We start from the raw sequence: 26,715 nt of genomic DNA on the forward strand, positions 1-26,715 counted from the left end.
ATATCAGGGGTTAAAGGCACAGGAGAGTTCTATAAATGCTCTTTTAGTAGTTCATTTTGGAAAATTTGTAGTTTTTTCACTGCAGCAGACATCACTATCCTCCACCTTCGTTGGATTATTAGTGGCAGTGCATCTGATTGTCAAAACAGTGTGATGGATCGCCTAACACCTTTCCTTAACCCTGAGACGTCATCCATGGGGTTAAGGAAAAGTGGATAGGAAAGGAAATGGGAGGGACGCATGCACCCAAGGCCTTTTTTTAATATCCCCATGTGGCAGATCAGCAAAAACCTGGTGGGTGTACTTACACTTTCACTTGTTCAGAAAACGACTGTTTTTTAATGAATGTGCTCGTGCTTCATTTATTGGTGATGACTAAAACACAACTGACTGGTAGAGCCTAAAACAGTGGATGAGGGATGGTAAAGCAAGCCCTACAGCAGTACATTATATTATTATTATTATAAGGATATCTGTGGGATGACAGGACTGACACCAGGCAGCTGAGTCACACAGCAACCAAGCAGAAGGGCGAGCCTCAATAAAGACTATCATGACTCATCCGTTCTTGATGTTAACTTACAGTATGTCAGTAAACCTTCCATTATATAGTTTTTCTATCCAATGCTATAAAAGCTTCCAGCATTTGTGCTCACTCATTATTAAGCCATAGATTCCATTATGGGATTTTCTCTTCCCTGTCGGTTCCCGGTTCCATCCAATGACCCACTGGCAAAATCTGTCCTAATTGGTTTATGAGATCATTATACGTATAACATGGGTTATAGAAACACATCAGTCTTGTTTATGTTCAGGCTGCTTGAGGAGGATTAATGTTGCAATTATGATGGCCACCATTGAAAGACTTCACTGGGGAAGTCACATGGTTAATCCGTGACTCCGTTGCCCCAGTTTCCATAACCGTCATTTATGTTTTTGAATCATTTTTGTCATTTTTTGGTCTGTTTTTGGAGTAAATTTTGCGTGTTTTGGGGTCATTTTTGTGTTTCTTTTTAGTCATTTTGTGTGTTTTTCCGTCTGTTTGTGTTTTTCTTGAGTCATTTGGGTTTTTATGGATACATTTATGTGCCATTATGGGTCATTTTTGTGTATCTTTTTAGTCATTTTGTGTGTTTTCTTTCAGTTTGTGTTTTTCACTATTGTTTTGTGTTTTTATTGAGTCATTTGTGTATTTTTGGAGTCAGTTTGTGTTTTTTGTCTCTTCTTTTATGCATTTATTTATTGAGCCATTTGTATGTTTTTACAGTGTGTTTGTGTGTCACGTTTGCCAAAGACGTTTGGAACGTGGTAGCCTGCCCTACATCTCATATCCTCTCAAATATATTCTCCCTGAATGTCACATGACCCAAACTGGAGAAAAAAAAAAGCCACTAATGGGTCACAGAGAACTCTGTATGACATTTCAATTAACCCCGCGCATCATGAGCAGAGAGCAGGAGTAAATACACAGTCAGGCATGCATGATGCCAAGTTAATTCATTTCCCAGGTTGCATCATGTTCACTTGAACTCACTTTTATTTTATTTTATTTTATTTTTGCCAGGCTTTCCCATCCAACTTCATTTCCCAGCTCAGCAGCAGCAATAGAGTGAGTTATTCTTTCCTTTCAAACCTTACGTTTCTTTCAAACTTCCAGTCCCAGAAGGCAGCTGTGGCCTGGTGGTCGATCACGTTTTCTCACCAAATTAAAAACACCATAAATGTAATCTGACAACGACATGAATAATAAATAGGCCTGTTAGTTTTCTTGTGCTAGAAGAAGGTTTAATTCGCTGTCTATCAAAGTGAATTAGGAAATCTGCTTCTCCAGAGGTAAAAGAAGCCCAGAGAACCTCCGACATGTGACACTGTTGTTCTGCACCTCATAAACAACCAGTCAGAATGTGTTACAGTGGAACGCTCCAGTGGGTTGCAGCAGTGCAGAGTGAAAAAACGAAAACACTGACACACACACATATAGGCGTAAGACGTGTGTGTGTGTGTGTAGCAAATACATTTAGAAGGATATATGATCTGATGGCAGGATAAGATTAAGTGACTCCTGTTATAATTCAGCAGAGTAATCAGATTCCAGGATCAGAAACCTTGATGTAAGTCGAGCTCCAATTTGCAAAGTAATTACAGATTTTTTTTTTCTTCTTCTATGGTAACATCAGAAAGGAAATGGAAAATGTTCCTTTTCTGTTATGTTTCTGCTTCCACCTCAGACATACACATGACGGTGATCGCAGATCTTTGGCTCATCAAGTCGTCATGTTTTAGTATTGACTTTTTCATTATTACAGCATTAACGCTACAAATGGAGCAAGGAGCATTGAATTATTAGGTTGCCAGGCTCAATTATGGTTCGTTTTGGTCTTGCATCCTGTTTGTACCAACATGCATTAGTCCTTCTACACAGAGGCTGCTAAGGTGTTTTGTCTCCATCTAAAGGAAACCAAAGGAACTGAGAATCCATATAAAAGACACAGTACAGTACAGCAGGGGTGTCAAACTCATTTTAGTTCAGGGGCCAAATACGAACCAGTTAGATCTGAAGTAGGCCAGAGATTTTAGGTAGAAAAACTAGAAATGTCATCATTAAGATATTTTAGTTTGACCTTCCACTTATACTGTATATGTAAAGGAGAGGCACCTACAATATCTAAGCAATAAGAGACAGACATCAGTTCCTATACCAGAGATGGGCCACTCTATCACAGCAGGGGCCACGAAAATGTGATTGTTTCTGATCCGAGGGCCACATGATCAACATTCATGTCAGCATATAGATAGAATAATGAACAATCTGAGCATTAATACAGGGGCTAAAACGTATTTTATCTTTATTTTGTCTTTGTCTGTGGTTTTGATGTGTTGTCAGTTTTTAGTCATTTGTGCGTTTTTGTTATTTTTTCTTTTCTTGATGGAATTTTGTGTATTTTTCTGTCAATTTGTGTGTATTTTTTCTGCGTCACTGTCTGTATTTTTGTTGTTGTTTTCTGTATTTTCCTGTCATTTTGTGTGATTTTGTTAACAGTTTGTGTGTCTTTGGATCTATTCTGTAATGTGTGTTGCTGTGTTTTTGTAGTCATTTTGTTTAAGTGGCTTTTTTGTGTACTTTGTGCATTTGTGTATTATTATTTTGAAGGTTAAAAGACCAATCATTCTTTTAGAGCTGATCGAGGATGTCAGCAGATATCAATAGGCCAGACGAAGATTAAGCAGGCATTTACAGCCTTGCATTCGCTGGATTTTTAAAAATAAAAAAACAGCAAAAAAATTACACGTGTGTGCATATGAGCCATCAGAGAACTCTTTAATTTAAACAACAACAATCAAAAGATAAATACAGATTTCTGTACATATTTTCATAAAGTGGCAGATGAGGATAGCGTTACATGAATTCCGACAGCTTTTCCTTCACTTTCTCCTCAATGTTTGTGTAGTATTTCATCTGAGCGAGCAGTGCTTTGGCAGCTTGAAGCTCTCCTGATCATAACAAGAAAACAAGAAAGAAGTGAAAACGAGTGAAGGCAGAATCCGGATGAGGTGAAACACACGGAGAAGAATAGATGAAACAGTTGTGTGTGTGTGTGTGTGTGTGTGGGGGGGGGGTTGCGGTGTGGGTTTCATGTGCAGCGTACAGCATACCTTTCTGCAGGGCGGTGTCGATCTGCTCCGTCAGCTCCACGAGCCTCGCTGCAGGTGAAGGAGAAGACATGTGACATGTTGCAGATTGCTCGTGTTAACAAGACGTGTCACATTGTGGCTTTTTTTTTTTTTTTCCTCGAAACTCCTCAGCACATTTGTGTCTCAGAGTAACTGCATGAATTGAAGTAAACAAACCTGAATCATAAAATTTTTTTAAAATTTAAAAAATCAAGGGACGTGCTGTGTTCGCCCAATTTGGAAAGGTGAAGTGTGTAGGAGGGAAGACAGGAAACCTTTTAGTAAACAGAGGCGAACTGTGGCGTAATGTAATCTGGTTAACCACTCAGTGTAATTAGGTTGTGTAATTACAGTCTCGTTGTATGAGGCGTCAGTGTGAGGGCCCAGTCTGCTGTCGCTGGCCCTCCACCCACCTACCAATGGTTCGTTTTGCAGCACTGAACCATAAATATGTTGTATGTCTCACTGAGCAGCTCTTCACATAGGGGTGCTTCTGGTGTTACACTGCGGCAATGTTACCATGGCAACAATAGGTGTCTCTAGATCAGCTGAGATCCTGAAGATCTTTCCCCCACACATGTTTTAGGATGTATACGTGCTGCTCTTGGTAGGACACCCACCTGGTAACACTGGGGTGGCATTATGAAGAATGATTTTTGGTTAAAGCATTTTAATCTGTTCCTTTAATAAAGTTATACTTTATTTAATTACTTTTTGACCTACGGGGAACAAGGCTGATGGGGATAATAGGTAAAAGGATGGTGACAATGAGGATCAATGGATATACTGGTACATTATTGATCCACGGAAGCTCAAGATACATAATAATCCAAATATGAGGGAAGGTGCACAACTATGATAAATATGAAATCACGACATGCAGTGTGCACATTATCTCGTTTAAAAATTGCTATAAAAATAAATATTGATAGACCATATTAATCACCTGGTTGCCAAGCTTTTTGTTGCCTCTTGCTGTGTATGTTGCTGCATTTGTTACCTTTCTTTATAATGTGCCTCTAAAACAAAGCAAGTTTTACACTACATTATTAGACTGCACAATATATTTAAATACTATGTGCTTAACCAGATATGGGCAACTTTTATCACAGTGGTGGCCGGAAAATGATGTTTTTTGCAATAATTTTTGTGTATTTTTATTGTCATTTTTGTGTGTTTGTGAAGTCATTTTAGTTTGTTTTTGCAGTTATTTTTGTGTGTTTTTTGGAGTCATTTTTGATTGTTTTTGCAGTTATATTTGTGGATTTTTTTGGGGTCATTTTTGTGTTTTTGATGTAATTTTTGAGCCATTTTTTTGTTTTTGCAGTTATTTTTGAGTGTTTTAAGGGGGCATTTTTGTGCTTTTTTTTATTTATTTGGTGGGTTTTTCTGTCAGTTTGTGTATTTATTGAGTCATTTGTGAGTTTTTTGGAGTCATTTCTGTGTATTTTGGGTTTATGTGTTTTTTGGAGTCGATTTGTGTTTGTTGTCTATCGCTTAGTGTATTTATTGAGACATTTATGGGTTTTGAAGACATTTTGTGCGTTTACTTTGAGGGCCACAAAAAATTAGATTAACAAATAAATTAATCAATAAAAAAATGATAACCCAAACTCAAGTTGTATAAAAGGTGAATACTTTGATGTAATATCACTGCATGTCTGATGTGTACGGGCACAGTCACGCAAAGACTTCATAGTCAACTCGGATCACTCTGCTAAAATTATTACCTTTCATGTCGTGTCCAATTTTACTGGCCTCGTCTGGAGTTTGTGCTTCATGAAGAGCCTCATTGATTTCCATCAGCTCCATTAAAAAGTCTGAGTCGGCTCCAGATTCTGTGCCTTCGTCTATGCCCATGCCTTCCAGCTCCAGCTGAAAATGTGGTGATGGTGATTCATTAATCTTGGCTGCATCTTTATATTTATTTAAAAAGAAGAAGATGCTAAGATCTAGGACAGTGTTTCTCAAACTTGTTAGGCTCAAGTATCCCCGTTTTCTTATTTCTGAATCCTATGCACAATGTTGGAATGAATGAGGATTAACACACATTTTAGACATTTTTTCATCTCCTGACATGTTTCGACTGTCAACTGCCAGTCTTCATCAGAGCGGTTCTGCTGATCGCCTTTGATGGTTCCTTTTAAGTTTCACTTGACTTCCATGTAATAGTTCCAGCAAAATTCATTTTGTCTTCTTCCTAAATAGTATATCAAGTTGAGGTTTTGTTTATTCAGACAAAGTTTTTCAGGTATTTTTTATCTCCTGACATGTTTCGACTGTCAACAGCCAGTCTTCGTTAGAGGAGTTTTGCGGATCGCCTTTGATGGTTCCTCTGAAGTTTCACTTAACTTCCATGTAATAGTTCCAGCGAGATTCCTTTTGTCTTCTTTTTGAATAGAAACTGTATAACAATATTTAGTATTTAATGAACAGATTTAATCCCCCACCTGGTGTGGGACCGGGGCTGACCTTTGTGTTTTCAGTTCATGTTCTAATCAAGATCATTTCATCATCATTATTATGACTATCATTTTAAACCAAAAATACACATTTTAAAATACCCATATTTTTCAAGCTCGTATTTGTTGATTTTACACTCTCTCTCTCTCTCTCTTAAGTATCCCCAGTAGTAACCACTACGTACCCAAAATTTGAGAAACACTGATCTAGGAGACAAACAGCAGGAGGAAAATAAGGAAGAAAAAAACAAAAACTGTTGACTTAATAATTAAAAGATGTCAAACTCACCATATAAAGCCCACGACTCAGCGGCTTGAGCAGAGTTGTGTACGCTTTGTTCACAAGAGCCGACTGGCTTTCTGAGTACTCCTGTTCCCTCTGTAAGACAGGGTGTAGTTAGCCTTAATAATGACAGTGAGGAAAATCTCCACTACAAAGAACTATTTGACAATCAATCCCCCACGATGACAGCATCCACCGTATCTATGGTTACACAACTGTGACTGTGACTCAGAGAAAATACATCCAAGATATTTCACACCTTGTGATGCCCATCTACAGAGGTTCTGATATAAACTCCTCAAGTAGAAGCAATGGCCACGTTTACATGGGAACCTTAATTCCTCTTTAAAGCGGAATAAAAGTTAATTCCTCTTCAACCTGACCTTGTAAACACATAATTCCTAATGCTCATTTAATTCCGAATTCAAGTTACTTCCGAATTAGGTGGCTGGTTTATTCCGTTTTTAATTCCAAATTAAATAATTCCTGTTGTAACTGATTGCAACCCTGTTGTAATCAGTTATTTTCACCACTGCCCATCTATGCACCGACATTACAACAAAGACATAACGTCCATTAAATCCTGGGTGAGGCTTTATGACAGAGCTATTCTTGGCCAGGCAATCCGTGTGGGATCTGATGCCACAGATGTGTAGAGACAAGATGGGGAGGAGAAAAAAAAACCTCTTGGAAAAGATCTGAGGACTTTGAGCAACCATCAGCTCTGTCAGCTTTTCCGTAGAAATCAATAGTCTCTCCAGCACCGGCTCATGGGCACATCGTGTGAAGCCGATTCTGTAACACCAAACATTAAGGTAGGTGCCTGCCTCGTACCCCTGTATAAGTAATGAGTTTTCTATATGTGATGGAGACCCCTGAGGCAGAAGGGATGTCTAATTAAGAAGAAATGGCCAGAGGTGGTAATAAATAAAACAGAATCAGTCTGGCATTGGACAGGTGTGCGAGGAAGAAACCATTTACTCTCACGGTTCCTCGCTCACCTTCTGCTCAATGTGAGTTTCTCTTTCATATCAAGTCATGACAACACTCTGCATTGTTCCGATCTTCCCACCCACCGCCACAGAATAAATTACACTCAAAGCAATGCACCTCTCCACTTTAACATCTCACTCCGGCAATTCCTTAATGATCTACAAGGTTGGAAAAGTGATCGGAAGGAAAGTCCACTGCTATTTAATATGTAGAAGCCTAACTGTCTCATTAGCTTAACCATGCTGTGGGCTGTGTATGGCGGTCTCCCACTAATCTACTCTCACAAAGTGAAAATGAATTTCCAGTGCAAACATCAGTGAGTGACTAACGTCTTAAAAGGCTTATCAAACATCAAAATACAACTTCTCTCCTGCCTTTTCTTCCCTTAATCCTCTAAATGTGCAGTGTGCCTTAAATGAGTGATTTTCAAAGGTTTATTTAAAGTGAAAATTGAAAGGTAAAAGTGAAGAATGTCTAAAAAAGAGAAAAAGAAAGCTACGACTAAACTTTGAGGTAATTCTACTAATCTTGGACTGTTTTTACTAAAGAAACACCCTAAAATAGTCAAATACAGACAAATCGGTAACAATTTACTTGGAGTTTTATACATAAAGACTGTCATTATCCGGTCAATATTATAACATGACACCTGTCATGAGCATGAATAAGATGTCATGAAGGCTGTCATTAAGTGTTGTTCGTTATCCTAACCCTAATCCCTAACCCCACTAGATCCCTCCACCTAACCAAAAAAATGCCAACATAGCTCCAAAGGTGTCATAATTTAGCGAACAACACTTAATGACAGCTTAAAGGGGAAGTATTATGAAAAATTAACTTTATATTTCTTTTGCTACAGTGATAGCAACACAACACTGGATTTCTTTCTCTTTTCTGATTAAGAAATGCGGCACGTGCAACTTTTTTTGTCTCTTCAGTGAGTTACGACTGCTACCACAGCATTTTATTTGTCTTGCCTAAATGAACACATTTATTGTACGGCTCTGTTTACTTAGTGCGTTGACGTTCTATTCGTCTGCCTGCCAACGGAGAATAGATGAAAATTTGTTTCGAGCACCCCCACACTCGCCTCCAAACTTCCACATAAATACTGCCTGGTTTTCTTATTTTGGAGCTTTCAACTGTGCCTTTGCTTTATTGATAAAGAAGCTAAAGTGTTTGATGCTCACTTATCCCACAGATGGTACCTAAAATTCATCACATGTTACTTGCCTTCACACAATAGCCTCAAACTTCTTTAAAAACTGTTGTAAAGTCAATTGTCATTGATTTGTGTCAGATAATTAACTGCTCATTCCAATCAGGCACCGTACCTAAATCCCTGAAAGTAGCTGCTGTGAAACCTCTGTTAAAAAGAGAACACTGGATGTGCCTACACTGGCTAACTATAGACCAACCAGCAACCTTCCATTCATAGCCAAGATCATTGAGAAGGTGGTCTTCAACCAACTGAGTCAATTATTAACATTCCCCAAAATGTTTGATAAATTTCAGTCAGGATTTGGTTCTCATCACAGCACAGAAACTGCGCTGATCAAAGTGATCAATGACATAAGGTTGAACACTGATTCAGGAAAAGTATCTGTTCTCATTCTATTGGATCTAAGTGCTGCATTTGACACTGTAGACCATACATTTTTGTTGCACAGATTGCAAACATGCGTTGGACTAAATGGAAAAGTAATGCAATAGTTTAAGTCATACTTGGAGGATCGAAGTATTTTGTAATCATTGGAAACTTTGAATCTGACAGATTACCAATGTCCTGTGGGGTTCCTCAGGGCTCTGTTCTTTGACCCCTTCTGTTTAGCCTTTATATGCTTCCTTTAGGACAGATTTTACAGAACTGTAAGGTTGATTATCAGAGCTACGCAGATGACACACAACTATATCTATCACTGAACCCAGATGACAATGGTCCCATTCAGATGTTGTGTGACTGCTTAGAAAAAGCAAGTACCGTATTTTTCGGACTATAAGGCGCACTTAAAATCCTTTAATTTTCTCAAAAATCGGCAGTGCGCCTTATATATGAAATTAACTACTGTGCTTCAACATACTGAACAGAAAAAGTGAGTGTATTGTTCTGTATTTTATGTGTTAAACCTGAACAATGTTGAGAATTATTTTTAATGAGTTGAATAAAGTTTGACTTATCTGACTATTTTATTTCGCTTAATGCGTCTTAATAATAATAATAATAATAATAATAATAATAATAATAATAATAATAATAATGACAAACTGGTGCGCCTTATAGTCCGGTGCGCCTTATGTATGAAAATAGACCCAGTCAGACCCATTCATTGATAGTGCGCCTTATAATCCGGTGCGCCTTATAGTCCGAAAAATACGGTAAGTAACTTCCTTTAACTTTGAGGAGGTGTGCATGTAGCAAAGCTATGATGGACAGGGTTGGGTCCATCTCATCTGACATAACACATGAAGATACCATGACTGGCTTCATTACCTGGATAAGTTTATTCATTATCCCATCCAGGGTCCGTTGGTCTGCTGCTGGGTGTCTTATCTTGCTCTAGCTTTATGTCCGGATGGTGACGGACAAGATGAGCAGTAATGTTCGTTGTGTTACACAATGCGCTAATTGTCCGGAGCAGAGTTTAATACAGCTTTGGTCATGTCGAAATCTGTTTGCCGTGGAATTGGAATTGGTTTGTTTGCCAAAGGGAAATCACAGCTGCTGCAACTATTCTTTGTGCTGCAAGTCTTCCTCGTGTTTGCACTCACTTGTTGGTGCATTACCGCCACCCAGTGGTCGCCCACGAAAATGTGAAAAATACGACAACAAAAAATCGATACTGGGAAGCAGAACCGTTTATTAAAATTGGCACCCAAAAAATTGCGATAAATCGTAAAATCGATTTCTTTTTTCCACCTTAAACATGCACTGACCTCTGTGTTTGCACACATCTTTAAAACTTCCCATTTCTGTCGGTTTGTTTCTGTGAGAAAAATGTTTCACTACCAAAACATTTCAGCCATAAATAGCCCAAAAGTGAATTTTCACCAAATTTTGGTGCATCACTAGAATCAGTTTTTACCATATAAAATACTTTGTGCTGCATTTGTTGGTTTAACAAGTATCACATATGTGATTAAGGGAATCCCGGTCGAATATTTATATAAGATATTGGTCCAATATAAGTAAAAAACAAGTATTGGATTATATACTGTAGGCCTACATCTAAAATCTATGACCAAAGCACTTCAATACATATTTAGTTTTTATTGGATTTTTTTAGGTTATTTTTTTGAGGGCCTTCTGATTTTATTTCATTTTTTATTATATTCAGTTGTAGAACATTGTTATGTTTAATATTAAAATGTATCTAACCCCTTGGTTAATAATAAATGGGCCAGTTTTTCTCATAACAACAATACAACATGAGCTATACAAGTATTTATGATCTGTACTGGTATTATTTTACTATCATTATCGGTATCAACCAGTTCTAAAGACAGCGACGTGGGCCACTCCTATAAATAATTTCCATTGGTAGCATGTATGATATGGGATGGACTATCTTACTCAAGCCTAAATTTGGTGGTTTCTTTTATCAAATCGATCGCTGTTTAATTCACCCACAGCTCCTCCCACAGAAGCACTCACTCCAATGGCTTAAGGGGAGAAAGGGCCAGGTCTAATTTTTCATGTTACAGTGCAGCTAATAGAGAAAAGTGTCCTCAGACTGACCTGACCATCATTTTCATCTGATTTCTATTCCCCGGACATCTGCTGACCTACCGCAGATTTCTGGCTGAAGTTGTCCGGATGAAGAGAACGCTGGAGCTGCAGATATCTCCTCTGAAGCTTCTGCACGTCCACAGTGAATGAGTGGTCACTACAGAGAAAAATCAAAACATGGCTGTACTTTTACACTTAAAAAAAAAAGTCCAGATATGAGTTAAAAAAAAAATGCAAGAATGCAGCATGTCCCTCCCCTGACTATTACATTAGTCAACCCTATTAACCAGAGAACACGACCGCTGGGGGATTTTTCACCAGAACAAATGTATTTACACATTATTTACATGAATGTTTTAGAAGGTGTGGATGTTTCCCTACCCCAAAGCCCACTTTTTCCTACAGGCAAATGTGCATTTTCACCCTTTTTCAAATTAGCTTTCAATTAATTATTTATTCATTTTAGGATTGGTATTTTTCATGTATTTATTGTTATCTTTTGTTGTTTTCATAGTTTTAGGATTGTTATTTTTATAGTATTAGATTGTTATTTTTTATTTAATTTTTATCATTTTAGGATTGTTATCTTTCAGTTTTTATGTAGTTTTTATAGTTTTAGGATTGCTATCTTTTATGTTGTTTTCAGAATTTCAGGATTGTTATCTTTTGTTATTTTTTTTTATAATTTTAACGTTACATTAATTTAGCAAACGACACTTAATGACACCTTATTCATGCTAATGACAGATAATTATAATGTAATGTCAGCCTTAGGTCTACAACTTCTAACAAAGTGTTACCAATGAAACAAACATACAAAAACATATTTTTTGCCTTATTATTTGCTCAGTCATGACCCACCCATCTGCAACACATTTGGGTCCTGTCCCGCAGGTTGAGAATCATAGGTCTACCGGTATAATAATCATTTATATTTAGGTGTCATATTGTGTTCATGTTTTCTGTGAGATAAATGCCTTTAAAAGTCCAGAATGAGAGAAACGAGGTGCTCACCAGTCCATGATCTTGAAGAAGGTCGTTCCATCGTCAGAAGGTTGGACTACTTTACAAGACCTGCAGAAGAATGTGAGCTCTTTGTCAAGTACCTGTTTACAGTTCCAACAGTTCACTTTAACCTGACATGTGGAGCAGTTTCTGAACACTTGGTTAAAGCAGAAACACAGTTCACTTTGCTTCCCCGGAGCTGTAAAGTCCACAGTGCTGTTCTGTAATGTGTTGGTGGTAAAGCAGTGAGATGAACTTAAAACGGGCTTACAAACAGAAAGCCGGCTCGCCTTTGGCCAGTGGGAATGTGGAGCAGCCCGAGACAGGCAAACTATCCGCAAATATTTCACTGAAAACATTTCTGAGTTATCCGTGTATTATCCACTTCTACTGGAAACACTTCTGCTTCCCCCACTGTCCGGTGGTTCCCACGCAGCGACACCCTTCGGCCTGGCGGTGGAACTGCAGCTACCTGGAAGTGGGACGTACAACAGCGCGCTAGCTCGGCTGCTGGCCACACAAACTGTTAGCAACTCATGTGGAAATATAAGTATGACTTACAACAACACTCCTCGCGAAGTCAGGTAAACCATATACCATTTAACACCTAACCTGAACGTTTTCTCTAATGAAAGCCGTCCATTAAAGAGAGTGATGGGTAGCAGCTAGCAGCCTAGCTCAGTATGCTAACGTGTAACGAGGGCTCTTCTTGTTTGCTCATAAGTGAAACAAAGCAGGTAATAGTCATATTCAGGTAGGTGTTCTGCGTTTAATTGATTGAAATGGAGTTAAAGGCACTTTATAATAACTTTACGTTGGTACGCTGCTGTTGACATCTCGTAGTTGGGTTGCAACATAAATGAAAATGTGCTACGTCAGCGGTTTAACTGGAGACAGTCTGGACCTCAGGATAATTTTAGCCGAGATGCCAAAAACACCGAGCTTTCTCAACATTGTCCACACCTGTTCCTCACTTTTCAAGTCCCTTTAACATGGCCACACAGCACTTCAGTTAGTCTGTGAAGGTGTGCTGTGGTATCATGAGAAAAAACTCAAACAGTCGCTTCTTAAGTCCAGGATGTTATGAGGTGAAGCATGAATCAGACTTGTTTTTATTAAAAGAAAAAATGTGACGACACACATTCAGAAAGTCTGACTGAACAGGCCAGGATCTGGTTTAGTGAGACTATTGTTGTCACGGAATACAATAAGTATGTTTTGTTTTGCATGTTTCACTTTTGCAAGTCAAGCACATTTATTTATTGAGCTTATTAAACACAACAGTTGTTGGACAAAGTGTTTTACAACAAAAACAACAAACAAGAATAACAGTAATACATATGATTCATGAAATAATACACAGATCTAATACAACCCAGTAAAACCTGCAATGACAGAGATATCATAACTTAACTCGAACTACATGTGCAATCGCAAACACTATCTATGTGCAGTAATTCACAACTAAGTAGTAACTAGGGCTGGGTGATCAAAATTCATATCTCAATATTTTTTTTTTTCTCTAAATGGCAATATACAATATAAATCCCGGTATTTTTAACTCAAAGTCAATAAATAAAGACAATTCTAGCTCCAATTTGTTGATGAAAAATGCCACACAGGCACGTTTATTAAACAGCTGCACAATATGTGCCACTTCAGTCTTTTTTCTCCTTTAAGGGACAGCACGTGTGAGTGAGTTCTGTAATGTGGCTTGTTTAGAGGAAATTCATCTGAGCTTTCCACGCTGTTCTGAAAAGTAGTAAAAACAGCACCTTCAAAAACTTGTATTTTAATACAAAATAATAATAAAAAAAAAAATATATATATATATATATATATATATATATATATATATATATAGGCTATATTGTAATTTTCAATATCACCAAAATAGAAAACTTGATATATCTTGCCCAGGTCTACCAAGTACAATCCACTTTATGTACTATATTTATCTTTTCAGTATTTGTTTATCTCACCAACAGGTCAGTTTGACATTTTTACTGTATAATGTATTATCATGTTAATATACGTATATAGTGTGCTGAGTATTGTAGTATTATATATTTATATTTGTTTTTCAATATTTTATTTAATTGTGTTTAATGTCATTCCTATCTATTTATCTATATATATATATATATATATATATATATATATATATATATATATATATATATATATATATATATATATATATATATATAATCTATCTATCTCAGTGAGAGATTAGGGATAAGGAGAACAGATATGTTTTAGAGGGGATTTAAAAAATGTCACTTGATGGTGGTAATCTAATGGCAAACTGGGAAGGCTTTGTCATAATGGGAGCATTGGAGTAAAGCATTGAGTCAATTTATTGATGGGAGTGATTTTAAAAAGGTCTGTTTCATCTGCTTTTCAGGCGATTAACCACATAAATTCAAAGAGGCTGATGGGACAACAAATATATTCTGTTGGGATGTTGCTTGGACTGGGCAATATATCAAGTTTTCTATTTTGGCGATATAGAAAATTGCAATATTGCCTTTATCGATTCGTGTTTTTCTAGCTTATTTTATATTATAATACTTGTTTTAGCGGGTTAGGGTGTCGTAATTTAAGAAAGTAGGAACAATTAGTTTAAACTGGCAAATAAAGGGCATGACAAATTGTGAATGTGGTTAAATTGGCCTAAAGTATGGAATATTGTGAAAAGAGGTTGGGTGACATTGATGGGTCAATGTGTGCAACATTAGGTGGTAAAAGTGGTGGAAAGGGTGTATACTGTAAGTGCTGAAAATGACTTAAAAGTGGAAAAAATGTGCAGAAAAGGCCAAGTTTGGACCTCCAGAGCATCTCGTCTGGTTTTGTTAAAAGAAAAAAAAAGAAAACAAAAACAGCACTTTTTGTAAATTATCATAAGTTATAGATAAAATATGATGGAGGTAAAGTACTAACCTAATTTGAGTAATATTACATCGTAATAATATTAAATCATAATTATTTTCCAAAACCTGAAAAATTCTGGCAAATTATCCAACAGAATAATGGCAAATTTCGAGAAAATTAGTTGTAAGTCGAGGAATTTTGACTCTAATAGTCTTGAATAGATCTTAGCGGTTCACAACTAAGTCATGGAATTTTGGTAGAATATAGGGATGCACCGAATATGTTCGGCCGAGTATTGCAAAAAAAGCAACATTTGGCCTTCGGTTTAGTGAGTTAAAAGCAAGGGCGAATAGTAACGTGTGACGCAATCAAACAACGTGCAGTGATTTTGAGTCGGAAAAGTGTGTGCGCATTGCACACAAACACAGCCAGACTATTTCCTTACCGCTCTCTGTCGTCCGCCACCGCATGAAAGTTGGAAACCGTCCACTTCCTCAACAGAGTCTGTTAGCGCTGTGAGCCACGAATCCGTAAACATCCCCATCATTTCCTCCTCACACCACACCGGGTCTCGCTACTAGACTGGTGTAGCATTAGCACGGAGTGCTAACAGCTGATGTGTGTAAACAATGGGTCTGTGACTCAAAGCAGTGACTCTCAACACGATCGGCAGCAGAAAAAGTAGTCTCTGAATGAGGCTAAAAGGATGTATATCATTGTATCAAAACCATTATAAAGTGTTCTTTTTTCATCATACCTTCCCTTTAATGCACTTTTTTTGGATGCATGTTTTGTTTTATTTGAAGGGCTAATATAAATGAAAAACTTTGTTGTGCTTTTTGTGAAAAGCAAAGATGACTGGAATATTTGAAAAAAGTCATAATATTCAATAAACATTTACTTTCTTTTAAAAACATGTCTAAAAATGTATTCTAGGCTATTTATGCACATTTAAAAAATGGTGAAAAACTTAACCGCATTCGATATTCGTCATTCGGCCAAGCGTTTATATTTTATTCGGCTTCGGCCTCAAATTGTAATTTCGATGCATCCGTAGTAGAATATTTTGGAAAAGTTTTAAAAAATCATTGTGAAAAAAGTGTGGGAACCCTGATATTGGGGATTTTGTAATTTTCTATACTGCCAAAATAGAAAACACAATTTCTCTTAAATCTCGATATGTCGCATAGCCCTAATGTCTCTCACTCACCCACTTTCTCAACAACCTTTGCTTTTTAGACACCAGATTCACCCCTTTATGTCTCTTTAGGTCACTGTGGCGATGAGAAAAGTAATGGTTTGTGAAGAGTTTTGGACATGTGGGCAATGGCTGGTCCACCACAGTCATCATCAAGCACCGGAGCACAGATAACACCTCCAAACTGGTGAGTATTTTACATGTTAGGAAAGGACAAGTTGTTGCTTCAGCATTAGTGCTTTCAGGCTGCTGCACAGGACCGTTGATGTGACACTTTGTCTGAAGTATGGCCAGAATATATACTTTCCGTTTGGACAAAGATCAGACTTGGCGTCTTGAGTCCTGGTTTTTACAATTTCCCTAACAAAGTACAAGTTGTGATGTCTGCCAACTCTTTGTGTGTGTGTGTGTGTGTGTGTGTGTGTGTGTGTGTGTGTGTGTGTGTGTGTGTGTGTGTGTGTGTGTGTGTGTGTGTGTGTGTGTGTGTGTGTGTGTGTGTGTGTGTGTGTGTGTGTGTGTGTGTGTGTGTGTGTGTGTGTGTGTGTGTGTGTGTGTGTGTGTGTGTTCAGAGGGTGCAAAAGGTGAGGGTAGAGTATTCCAGAGAGACACTGGCTGGAGACAGCAGCGTCTGTAAGGTAAACAGGATCTCTTCCTGAAGGTCAAGGGAGGTGCTTCACAAGGCCCCCGCTGACAATACTCTGGGTATTATTAACGGAAATGTCTAAGAATAGGGAACAGGGGACTGAGGAGGCTCCGCTAGCCGCTGGGTTTGGGTTAAACAAGCCAAAACGGAACATCATCTTTAGAGGAGTGACTTCTCCAGCCCTCACGCTGGGCGCAGAATGCTCGTTCAAGGCGAGAGGTTAACTTCATCTGACTCTGAGTCTGATGTACAGCAGACGTTAAGAAAAAAAAGTTTTCGATGTGGATTCTCATCACTGATCATGCATGATGTGGATGTGCCAGACAAATTGTAAGTAATAAATGTTTTTAATGACTCAACAAGTCTAGCTCTAGTGTCCTGGTTGAGTATTTATGTAGACTTTGCTATGCTAACAGTTTGATGACGCAACTATACTCAATGCTACAAAATGTTTAGTGTACGAAAGACTGCATGAGTTTAAGAGGAGTAACTTATCAACAGAATAATGCTGTTATGCAGTTGTGGAAAAAATGATCAGACACTTTTTATTTATTCTATTTTATTCTATTTTACATGTATACATTTCAGACATGTTTTACTATTCTTATGTCTGTATATATATTCATATATAAGTATATAGATTGGTACTATGTGTACATTGGTTACAATTTTAATAATGTTCTATATATATAAATTAGTTAATAATAAAAAAATGCATTCCATTCTATATATTTTTTTATTTTACTTTATTTTTGTATGTGTTTGCTTGGTGTTATAGTTTGACATGTCTAGAAAAAAAAAGTCAAAAATTCCTTTACTCCACGATCACAAATTTGACTAAAATTTCATTTGTAGACTATTTAAAGAAATGCCATTTAGTGGTAAACCTTGTTTTCAATAAAATGTTGCCAAATATATTAATAATGTTCTTAATATTATAGCATATAAACGTGTTTTTCAATGAACTACCAAAACAATGTTTCATAACAAAAAAAAATATTTTACATATATCCCATGAAGCTTTTAGTATTTTTTTTAGTACATTTAAGATGATTTATATTGTATTGCAACCAAAACAATCAAGTTGATATTAAAAATCTGCACAATGGGTAAGAATTATTGTTTGATGCATTTGGGATTTTATGAGTTTTTAAATACCTGTATAAGGTTTGATTCACTTGTCTTTTTAATGCGAAGGAAATGTTTGTTGGAATGCTGGTTTTAATGAAAAGTGGTTTGTAGTCTTAACCTGAAGTTTAACATCTATTCTATAAGCATAATTGTTTCTTTATAGGTTAGACTGTTTATAAGGTGCTAAAGAATGCATTGTTTCATACTATTTATTTACTATGTTGGTGGTAGCGTTGTCCCCTTGAAATGACTACACTTGATCTTCTATTTGGCAGCTTTTATTCTTCCTCTTTGGTAGTTATCTCACAAATATATCTCTTTTCCTCCAAGTAAATAATTTGTTTTTAGCATCTCAGCAGATGTTAATATTAGACAGAATTGTGTGCAGTGGTTTGTTTTATTTTACTACTTGTCCATGTTTACAGATTACACTAGTGCAAAGACATTGCTCTCTTTATATTCTTATTAATCATGTTTGCATCTGCATATGTACATTTTTCAATGCAAACATCTGTTTTTCTTTTCCATTGTTTCCGACCCTAAAATACTCAGTATGAGTCACACTGAGAATCTATTAAAAAGCAGACAAAAATGTGAATATTTTATCAAACTTTTGGTTATTTAGTCTTTCTATTCAAAATGCATTATATATTACAACATGACAGCCCTTTGAAAGCTGGATTAATCGTGCCATTTCAACATGGATCCATAACGTTTGCCCGTTTTTATTAAAAACAGTCATTATTTAGTTAAGCAGGAATCATTTGTCACAATCTCATTAATTATCCATGGCAGCTCACAGATCAGCCATCTGCAAGGACCAGCTGTGCAACAGTGTTTGCCTTTAGTATGGACTTAAAAAGTCTCTTCCAGATAGTTTTTCTTATTTGCACTCTGTTTGTTGTTGCACAGATTGTTAATCATGTCTTCAATGTTGTGTTTTCGCCTTGTACAGATAAGCCATGATCCCCATCACAGAGCTGCGGTACTTTGTGGACACACAGCCAGCATACCGCATTCTGAAACCATGGTGGGACGTGTTCACCGACTACATCTCAATAGTCATGCTCATGATTTCAGTGTTTGGTGGCACACTGCAAGTCACCCAAGACAAGATGATCTGCCTGCCCTGCAAGTGGGTGGTGAACGAGACTTGTAAGAAGAGCTTTAGCCCCAATCTTTCTGCGGCCCTGTTCTTTGAGCCAAAAGGAATCCAGTACGACCTGGACCGCCACCAATACAATTACGTCGACGCCGTGTGTTATGAAAATCGCTTGCACTGGTTTGCAAAGTATTTCCCCTACTTAGTATTACTTCACACTCTTATTTTCTTAGCCTGTAGCAACTTTTGGTTCAAGTTTCCTCGCACTAGCTCCAAACTTGAGCACTTTGTGTCCATCTTGCTGAAATGCTTTGATTCTCCGTGGACAACTCGGGCCTTGTCCGAAACGGTGGTGGAGGAGAGCGATCCAAAGCCAATGAAGATGAACGGCTCAATGGACCCCAAGGCATCGGTAATTAGCGAAGATGTTGAAGCAAGCGTCCCGATGCTCCAGCGGACAAAGACTCGCTTTGAGCAAGGGATCGTAGACAGAACGGAAACAGGAGTTTTAGACAAAAAAGAGGGCGAACAGGCAAAAGCTCTGTTTGAAAAAGTGAAGAAATTCCGTATACACGTGGAGGAAGGCGACATTGTATACAGACTGTACATTCGTCAGACTATTATCAAGGTCATCAAGTTTATTTTGATAATCTGCTACACGGGATATTATGTGCATGATATTCAGTTTAGCGTGGACTGCTCCGTTAATATTGAAAGCCTTACAGGTTACAGCGTTTACCGTTGTGCTCACCCGTTAGCCACACTTTTTAAGATCTTAGCTTGTTTCTACATCAGCTTGGTGGTGGTGTATGGTTTAATCTGCATGTATACGCTTTGTTGGATGCTTCGTCGCTCACTAAAGAAGTACTCCTTTGAGTCAATACGGGAAGAGAGCAGTTACAGTGACATACCCGATGTGAAGAACGACTTTGCCTTCATGTTGCACATGATCGATCAGTATGACCCTCTGTACTCAAAGCGCTTTGCCGTGTTCCTCTCTGAAGTCAGCGAGAATAAGCTGAGGCAGCTCAACCTCAACAATGAGTGGACGCTGGACAAGCTCCGGCAAAGGATAACGAAGAACTCTCAGGAAAAGCTGGAGTTGCACCTTTTCATGTTGAGCGGGATCCCAGACACTGTTTTTGATTTGATGGAGTTAGAGGTTCTCAAACTGGAACTAATCCCAGATGTTACAATTCCTCCAATCATCGCACAGCTGGACAACCTTCGGGAGATGTGGCTTTACCATACACCAGCCAAAATTGAAGCCCCAGCGTTAGCTTTTTTGCGGGAGAACTTGAGGTCTCTCCACATTAAGTTCACTGACATTAAGGAAATCCCGTTGTGGATCTACAGTTTAAAGAATCTGAATGAGCTTCACCTGACGGGGAACCTCAGTGCTGAGAACAACCGTTACATAGTCATCGACGGACTACGGGAGCTCAAGCGGCTAAAAGTCCTTCGTCTGAAGAGCAACCTCACCAAGCTACCTCAAGTGGTGACCGATGTGGGCTTGCACCTACAGAAGCTTTCAATTAACAACGAAGGAACTAAACTCATGGTGCTGAACAGCCTGAAGAAGATGGTCAACCTGACAGAACTGGAGCTAATTCGCTGCGATCTGGAACGCATACCGCACTCCATTTTTAGCCTGCACAACCTGCAGGAAATCGATCTCAAGGACAACAACCTAAAGACCATCGAGGAGATCATCAGCTTCCAGCATCTCCACAGACTGGTCTGCCTTAAGCTGTGGTATAACCAGATTGCCTATATTCCTATTCAGATAGGCACCCTAACCAACATGGAGAAACTGTATCTAAATAGAAACAAGATTGGGAAGATCCCCAGCCAGCTGTTTTACTGTCGCAAGCTGCGATTTTTGGACTTAAGCCATAACAACCTAACGTATATTCCAGCGGACATCGGCCTTCTCCAGAACCTTCAGTACCTGGCAGTGACAGCCAACAGGGTGAGTGCTTCACTAGTCTATGAATTCAAAACACTCAAAGCCGGGTTCCCGCCAGCGCTGTTGAGCGTAGGAGCCCCCAACGTCGTAATTTTGCTCCTCAATGGAGTGATGTCGACCCCTACGGTGCGTTTTCAGCAGCGTAGGGGGGTTTTTCTTTAGTTTTTTTTCTTTTTTTTAATCATTACCATTGTAATAATTATTACACTTGAGCACAAAAATGACTCCCAAGTAGGCCTGGGTGATAAAACGATAACGATGCATATCGCGATAGAGATATAATCACTATCAATAGAAAATGTGTGCAATAGAATGTATGACAATTTCACTTAATCCTTTAGGAAAAAGCCAGAAAATAAAATAAACACAATTCAGCAGCAGTGGTTTATATTAAACAGTAAAAACACAAGTGGAGTTATTTTTGCTTTTCATGTGCTTTTTTTTTAAATTATAAAACAATTTTATTATAAATTAGGAAATAAATGTCATAATATTTTCTAAATTTAATTCCCTGCTATTCGTTTCATGTCAAAGATGTTTGTTCAACCTCAGGTGTGCACTGATTTATTATATACAAAATTTGTCGCATTTATTTAATGTTTATATTATGTACATTGAACAGTTTCCTTTTTAGTTTTTTCCATAGTTTTGTTGACTTTTTTCAATCTTAAAGATTACATAAAAAAATAAAAGTATTTGAATTTGGCCTTTTTTCCTCTGATCTTTATTTTGATGAGGTTTGAAAAAGAAAAAAAAGGATTAATACTTATCGATATCGACTGATATGAAACACTTATTGTGATATCATTTTCAGGCATATCGCCCAGCCCTACTCCCAGGCTTGCATGGGTTTTTTTTTTTTTTTTTTTTTTTACTCTGTTTTTGATTTCCATAACAGTCCCAAAATTACTGTTTGTATAAAATATTTCTTGCCTATTTATTTATATATATATATATATATATATATATATATATATATATATATATATATATATATATATATATACAGTATATTCCAGGCATGAGGAACTTTCTTACTACATTCATCATGACCCCTCACTAATTGATTTGATATTTAATTTTATTTTGAACATTTTGAGCAGTGTATTTACCACAATGAAAATGACATTAGCAATTATTTTTTCCGAAGTTATTGCCCTTGTTCCATTTTTTTGACTCTGTTCGAGGTACCTTCTAAGGGGACGGCTTTTCTTAGAAACCATTTAAGATGGTTAGTATTTTTAGATTCTCATGTGATAAGATTTTCTTATGTATATATGAATATATAAGTTCTTAGATTTAGGATATTTAGGAAAAGGTTGTGAGTGATAATGAGAACCATTCTGGCGGGAGATGCTGATGACTGTCTTCTTGTTTTTGTGTTTTTTTTAAATCAAACAAAGCAAAGTGAGAATAAATGGTTATAAAATCCTACACATGTTCAAAAAGGAGTAGGAGGAAGTATAAACTTATATGATTTTACCCCTTGCAGTAACAAATAACTCTTGACTTTAAAGTAAAGCCTTAAAAAACAACTTTAGCTTTACTTCACTAAATTTGTCCCCCTAAGAGTTATAAATTTAAAAATGTTCCCCCTGTGCTGTGAAAAATTCCTGGTGCGAACTCTGCAAAGCCTCACTTATTTATTGTGTCATAAGTAAAATATTGTCCTTTCAATCTCTTCCTTTTCAGATTGAGAGCTTGCCTAACGAACTGTTCCAGTGTAAGAAGCTGCGCACGTTGAACCTGGGAAATAACTGCCTGCAATCTGTGCCGTCACGCTTTGGAGAGCTGACGGTGCTGACTCAGCTGGAGCTGAGAGGAAACCGACTGGAGTGTCTGCCGGTAGAGCTGGGAGAGTGTCGGCAGCTGAAGAGAACTGGCCTGGTGGTGGAGGAAGACCTGTTCAACACGCTGCCCACCGAGGTGAAGGAGCAGATGTGGAAAGCTGACAAAGAACAAGCCTGAGTACCAACCACCATCGCCTGGACTGGAGACGATGACCCAGGTGTCCCACGCAGCTCACTGACATAGACGAAGCTTCTCCTTTGATGTAATGCCATATACGGTTGGGTATTAAGAACCATTGTCTGCTTAGACATGGCTCTGGTTGCTTCATCTTTTTTTTCTAATTTATGGGATTTTTTTATCTATCTGAACTCCTGCACAAGGATGAACTGAAGCTTTTACAGTTCATCCTAATAGTCATGCTTTTCAACTATAAGCTAGCGGTGCCATGGTTCCCAATCTCAATCATGTGTTACATGATATTCTTCTTACTCGTTTCAAAAGTTTGACTCACAATGTAGCACAGGATTGAACTCGGTATTCAAAAGGAACAAATGTTTCCTCATCGTTTAATTTTTTTATCTGCGTATAGATAATTTAAAACTGATATCCACAATTTACAAGAGATTGAGTTCTTTTTACACATGTCAAAACAATAGTATGCAATCAATTGGAGAAGGCGAATATGAAACTGACACTTGATCTTTTTCAGCATCTTAAGCTAGTCAGGTTTAGGGTCGTGGCGTTTTTTTTTTTTGTTTTTGTTTTTATTCTCTGTTGCCAAACAATCTTTAGACCTTTAAACATGTTTCTCTGTTGTGATATTGGCTCTGAATTTAAAGATTGTGAATCCAATAATCCCAAACAGGAGGCTGAAACTGGAGGATAGGCTAACAAGTCCAGGGTTCAAAGTGTTAGCCTTTTTTAGATAGCAAAAAAATACTGACACTGTAAGTTCTTTTCTTGGTTTTTTTCTCATTTTTAAATGCTTGAGTTGAAAAAGTGACTTTGATGACAAAAGCCGACACCTTTTTACCTCAAAGTTTGCGGCATTGTATAATTTATTTTCATAAAATAACACAATAAGCTTGACAGGAATAGAATTAATCATGCTCTCCTTTTAAAGGTTATGTTTTTTGGACCTGTATGATCCCTAGTCCACATAATCTGATACATCAGTGTTCCACCTCGCCTTACTCCCAGTCCATGAAAGCATTCATGGTTGTACAACTGTAATAAAGGCAATAGAAGCATCAATTGATCAAGACAAATTTGATAAAATCTTGATTTTGTAATCTCTGAAATGCAAACTGAATAATAAGACTCTTGGACTTGCAGTTCAGTAGCAACTTCCCAAATATTTTTTCCACAGCAATGCATTCAATTTGATAATTGCACTAAACAAAAATAAAGAACAAATGAGGAAAGAAATGCCAGCGAGATTTGGATTGCACTAATTTTATCGAAAAAACTGGCAAATTTAAAGAAAATGAACTTGCACCATCCGACACTAAAACCAGCCTCTGACGATCACACGGGCTCTGTTTAAATCCATGCATCGCGCATGTGAGTTACTAGGGCTGACTTTCTCTTTCAGAGCCTCCCAACGTTTGTTTGATGTTATGAATGAAATGTAGACTGATTTTGATTGGATATAACTTCCTTTTCTGTGGTGGAATTTAAAGACATTTTGAGAAATTAGCACAAAGGGCAAGAGACGTAATATAAAGCAATGTGTTCAAGTCTTTTTCAGTTACTCCCCTATCAGAGCTTGAAACCTGAGATGTATATGCAATTTAGTTGGACTTAAAAACTTGCATGGGATTGAAAAATATCAAAGTGTGTGTGCAATATAAAAAAAGACCTAGCTTATTATGTCTGCTGTTAGATGTTTGGGCTTTTATTTATAGATGACTGGTTTTCCTCCAAGTCTTACAACATCCAGTTGTGTAGTGTTTGTGTTAAACTATTCCAGCCCACATTTCTTTTAAGAATTGGGACATTTACTCTGTCTCATGTCACTGCACACTGTGGATTTTTTACCAGTTGACATGAGAAATATGTCAGACTTGTGATCTCTGGAAGGAAGGATTAAGAGCTTTCAGTTGACTCGTAGCCTGTCTCTGTGACACCGGCTGCTTTATCTCTGTTTTTTTATGTGTGAGCTAAACTAGTGCAGCTTTAACTCTCCCTTTGCAACCACAAAGCAAAGGGAAAACTTGTGATTTTAAAATGACCCAGAGTCACTTATTTCATTCTTAGAGCAGCTGAGTTTCAATTTAATGATTTCTAATCTGCAATTTTTAATTTTGGGAATGAAAGGGAATATTTTTATTGTTGGGTTTTTTTTTTTTTCCTGCACATTTTGTCTAGCGTAATATATTTGTTTTTCTAATACCATGTACACTTCTTGCAAAAGCGGGCTTGTCTAGGCAAGTTTAGGAAAGGGTTAGATCACATGTTAAACTCAAGGCCCCGGGGCCAAAAAGTAGACGGGCTTCTCTAAACAGGTCAGATACAATTTTTAAATCAGAGTGAACACTTTGAACATCATCACCATCTTGCATCAGATCGTTTATAATTTTAATTATTCCTTCAATTTTTTTAACTTTGCGTGCATGTGTTCGTGCGTGTCATACTATCGTTCCAGCGTCTACAGCCATGAAGAAAGTCGCCTACTTACAAACAGCAGCAGTGCTTGCAGAACGAAGGAAGGGATTTCTTTCAAACAGGTTCTTTTAGTGTAAAACCAGCCGATCTGCCAGTAGATTGGCTCAAAAAAAAAAAGAAAAACCTTTGATGATAATGTTACAGTTGTTCCTTTATTTTAATTTTTGAAACAACACAATGTGCACATATATCCTTTGGTATGTCGTATGCCTTGGCATATTGGTGGGCCGCCATGGCCAAAAATACCTGGGCCATTTTTTAGTTGTAGTCCAGCTCTAGGGTTTGGCTTTGTTCCCACATGGTGCTAGTGCTGGTGAAGCAGCTGGTGTTGCAGCCATGTCACGATTGGCTCCTCCCTCTCGGACTCTGTCAGTGTTTTCCTTGGCACAGGGCGTGTTCTTTCCATTCCTCTCATCCTCTTCCTGAAGTCGCCGCAGACTTCTGTGCAGCTTTCTTTTGTTTCATAGCCAACATGTCTGGGCTGGGTGAGACGGTCAGAGGGCTGGAGAGGGTCACATCTGGCACGACGACGACAACATCAGCAACAAACAGGTGGTGCTGGAGGTCCGGCCAGGATAAGCGGTGCAGCGGGTCTTTGGTCAGCAAAACTTTCAGGAAACTCATGCAGTTGTCGCTCATGGTTTGGGGTCATGTGACCTCTCTCGGTATGATCAGGCTGGACAGTTGGAAGAGGGTGTCAGTGTTGAACGGGGGCTGATACAGGATGCAGGCCAGGGACCACAGGTCGTAGAGCGGTGTTCCTTTGAGGGAGGTCAGCACCATGGTGGAAACACTCATGGCTCACGCAAACCAAAAGTCACATAACTTTACCGTGTTGTCTTTTCCCAACATGTTATTTTCAGGCTTAATGTTTGATGAATAATGCGATGGGAGTGTAAATAATATAGAGCAGAGACCAGCTGGAAGGCGATGTTCTGAACCAGTTCCTTTAGAAAAGCACCCATTCTGCTCCAGAATGTGGAACAACTCCTCTTTTACAAATTCAGTTACAATCACCACGTCAGATTGAGTCTGAAAGCTGTCGTAGAGTTTCACCATATTGGGGTGCTGAAGATCTCTAATGATGTCGATCTTTCTTCAGATTCTGCAGCTCTATCTGAGATTGACCTCGCTTTGAAATGAACTTCAGAGCTACCACCTGTGAGGTGATCATATTCTGGCCTCTGTAAACCCGTCC

At 38.0% G+C, this 26,715-nt stretch overlaps 2 protein-coding genes across 3 annotated transcripts; one reads left to right on the forward strand and one right to left on the reverse strand.

Annotated features, from left to right (window-relative positions):
• Window positions 1–3,294: 3,294 nt before the first annotated feature.
• On the reverse strand, window positions 3,295–13,183 carry hscb (HscB mitochondrial iron-sulfur cluster cochaperone). 2 transcript variants are annotated; one of them, XM_028456898.1, is made up of 6 exons: window positions 12,152–13,160; window positions 11,198–11,294; window positions 6,424–6,513; window positions 5,403–5,547; window positions 3,655–3,702; window positions 3,295–3,492 (listed from the first exon to the last, which is right to left on the reverse strand). In XM_028456898.1, the coding sequence occupies exons 1-6, from the start codon at window positions 12,499–12,501 to the stop codon at window positions 3,398–3,400; spliced, it is 825 nt and encodes a 274-aa protein (XP_028312699.1). In that variant the 5' UTR covers window positions 12,502–13,160; the 3' UTR covers window positions 3,295–3,397. The 2 variants fall into 2 exon arrangements, with proteins under 2 accessions (XP_028312699.1, XP_028312701.1); XM_028456900.1 differs by lacking the exon at window positions 6,424–6,513 and having other exon boundaries at window positions 12,152–13,183.
• Window positions 12,591–26,265, forward strand: lrrc8ab (leucine rich repeat containing 8 VRAC subunit Ab). The gene is made up of 4 exons (XM_028456897.1): window positions 12,591–12,726; window positions 16,287–16,401; window positions 18,944–21,062; window positions 22,752–26,265. Exons 3-4 carry the CDS (start codon window positions 18,951–18,953, stop codon window positions 23,025–23,027), a joined length of 2,388 nt encoding a protein of 795 aa, XP_028312698.1. The 5' UTR covers window positions 12,591–12,726; window positions 16,287–16,401; window positions 18,944–18,950; the 3' UTR covers window positions 23,028–26,265.
• The last annotated feature ends 450 nt before the right edge of the window (window positions 26,266–26,715 follow it).

The sequence above is a fragment of the Gouania willdenowi genome, chromosome 9 (genome assembly GCF_900634775.1).
Source record: "Gouania willdenowi chromosome 9, fGouWil2.1, whole genome shotgun sequence".
NCBI classification, from domain to species: Eukaryota; Metazoa; Chordata; class Actinopteri; order Blenniiformes; family Gobiesocidae; genus Gouania; species Gouania willdenowi.

Excerpts from the sequence above, each read along its gene's own strand:
- hscb (XM_028456898.1), bottom strand. The coding sequence starts at position 12,501 with ATGTTTTCAGTGAAATATTTGCGGATAGTTTGCCTGTCTCGGGCTGCT. Across the intron at positions 6,514-11,197 it reads ACTTCAGCCAGAAATCTGCG|AGGGAACAGGAGTACTCAGA; the intron begins GTAGGTCAGCAG and ends CCTGTCTTACAG. Across the intron at positions 3,493-3,654 it reads CGACACCGCCCTGCAGAAAG|GAGAGCTTCAAGCTGCCAAA; the intron begins GTATGCTGTACG and ends TGTTATGATCAG.
- lrrc8ab (XM_028456897.1), top strand. The coding sequence starts at position 18,951 with ATGATCCCCATCACAGAGCTGCGGTACTTTGTGGACACACAGCCAGCA. Across the intron at positions 21,063-22,751 it reads TGGCAGTGACAGCCAACAGG|ATTGAGAGCTTGCCTAACGA; the intron begins GTGAGTGCTTCA and ends CTTCCTTTTCAG.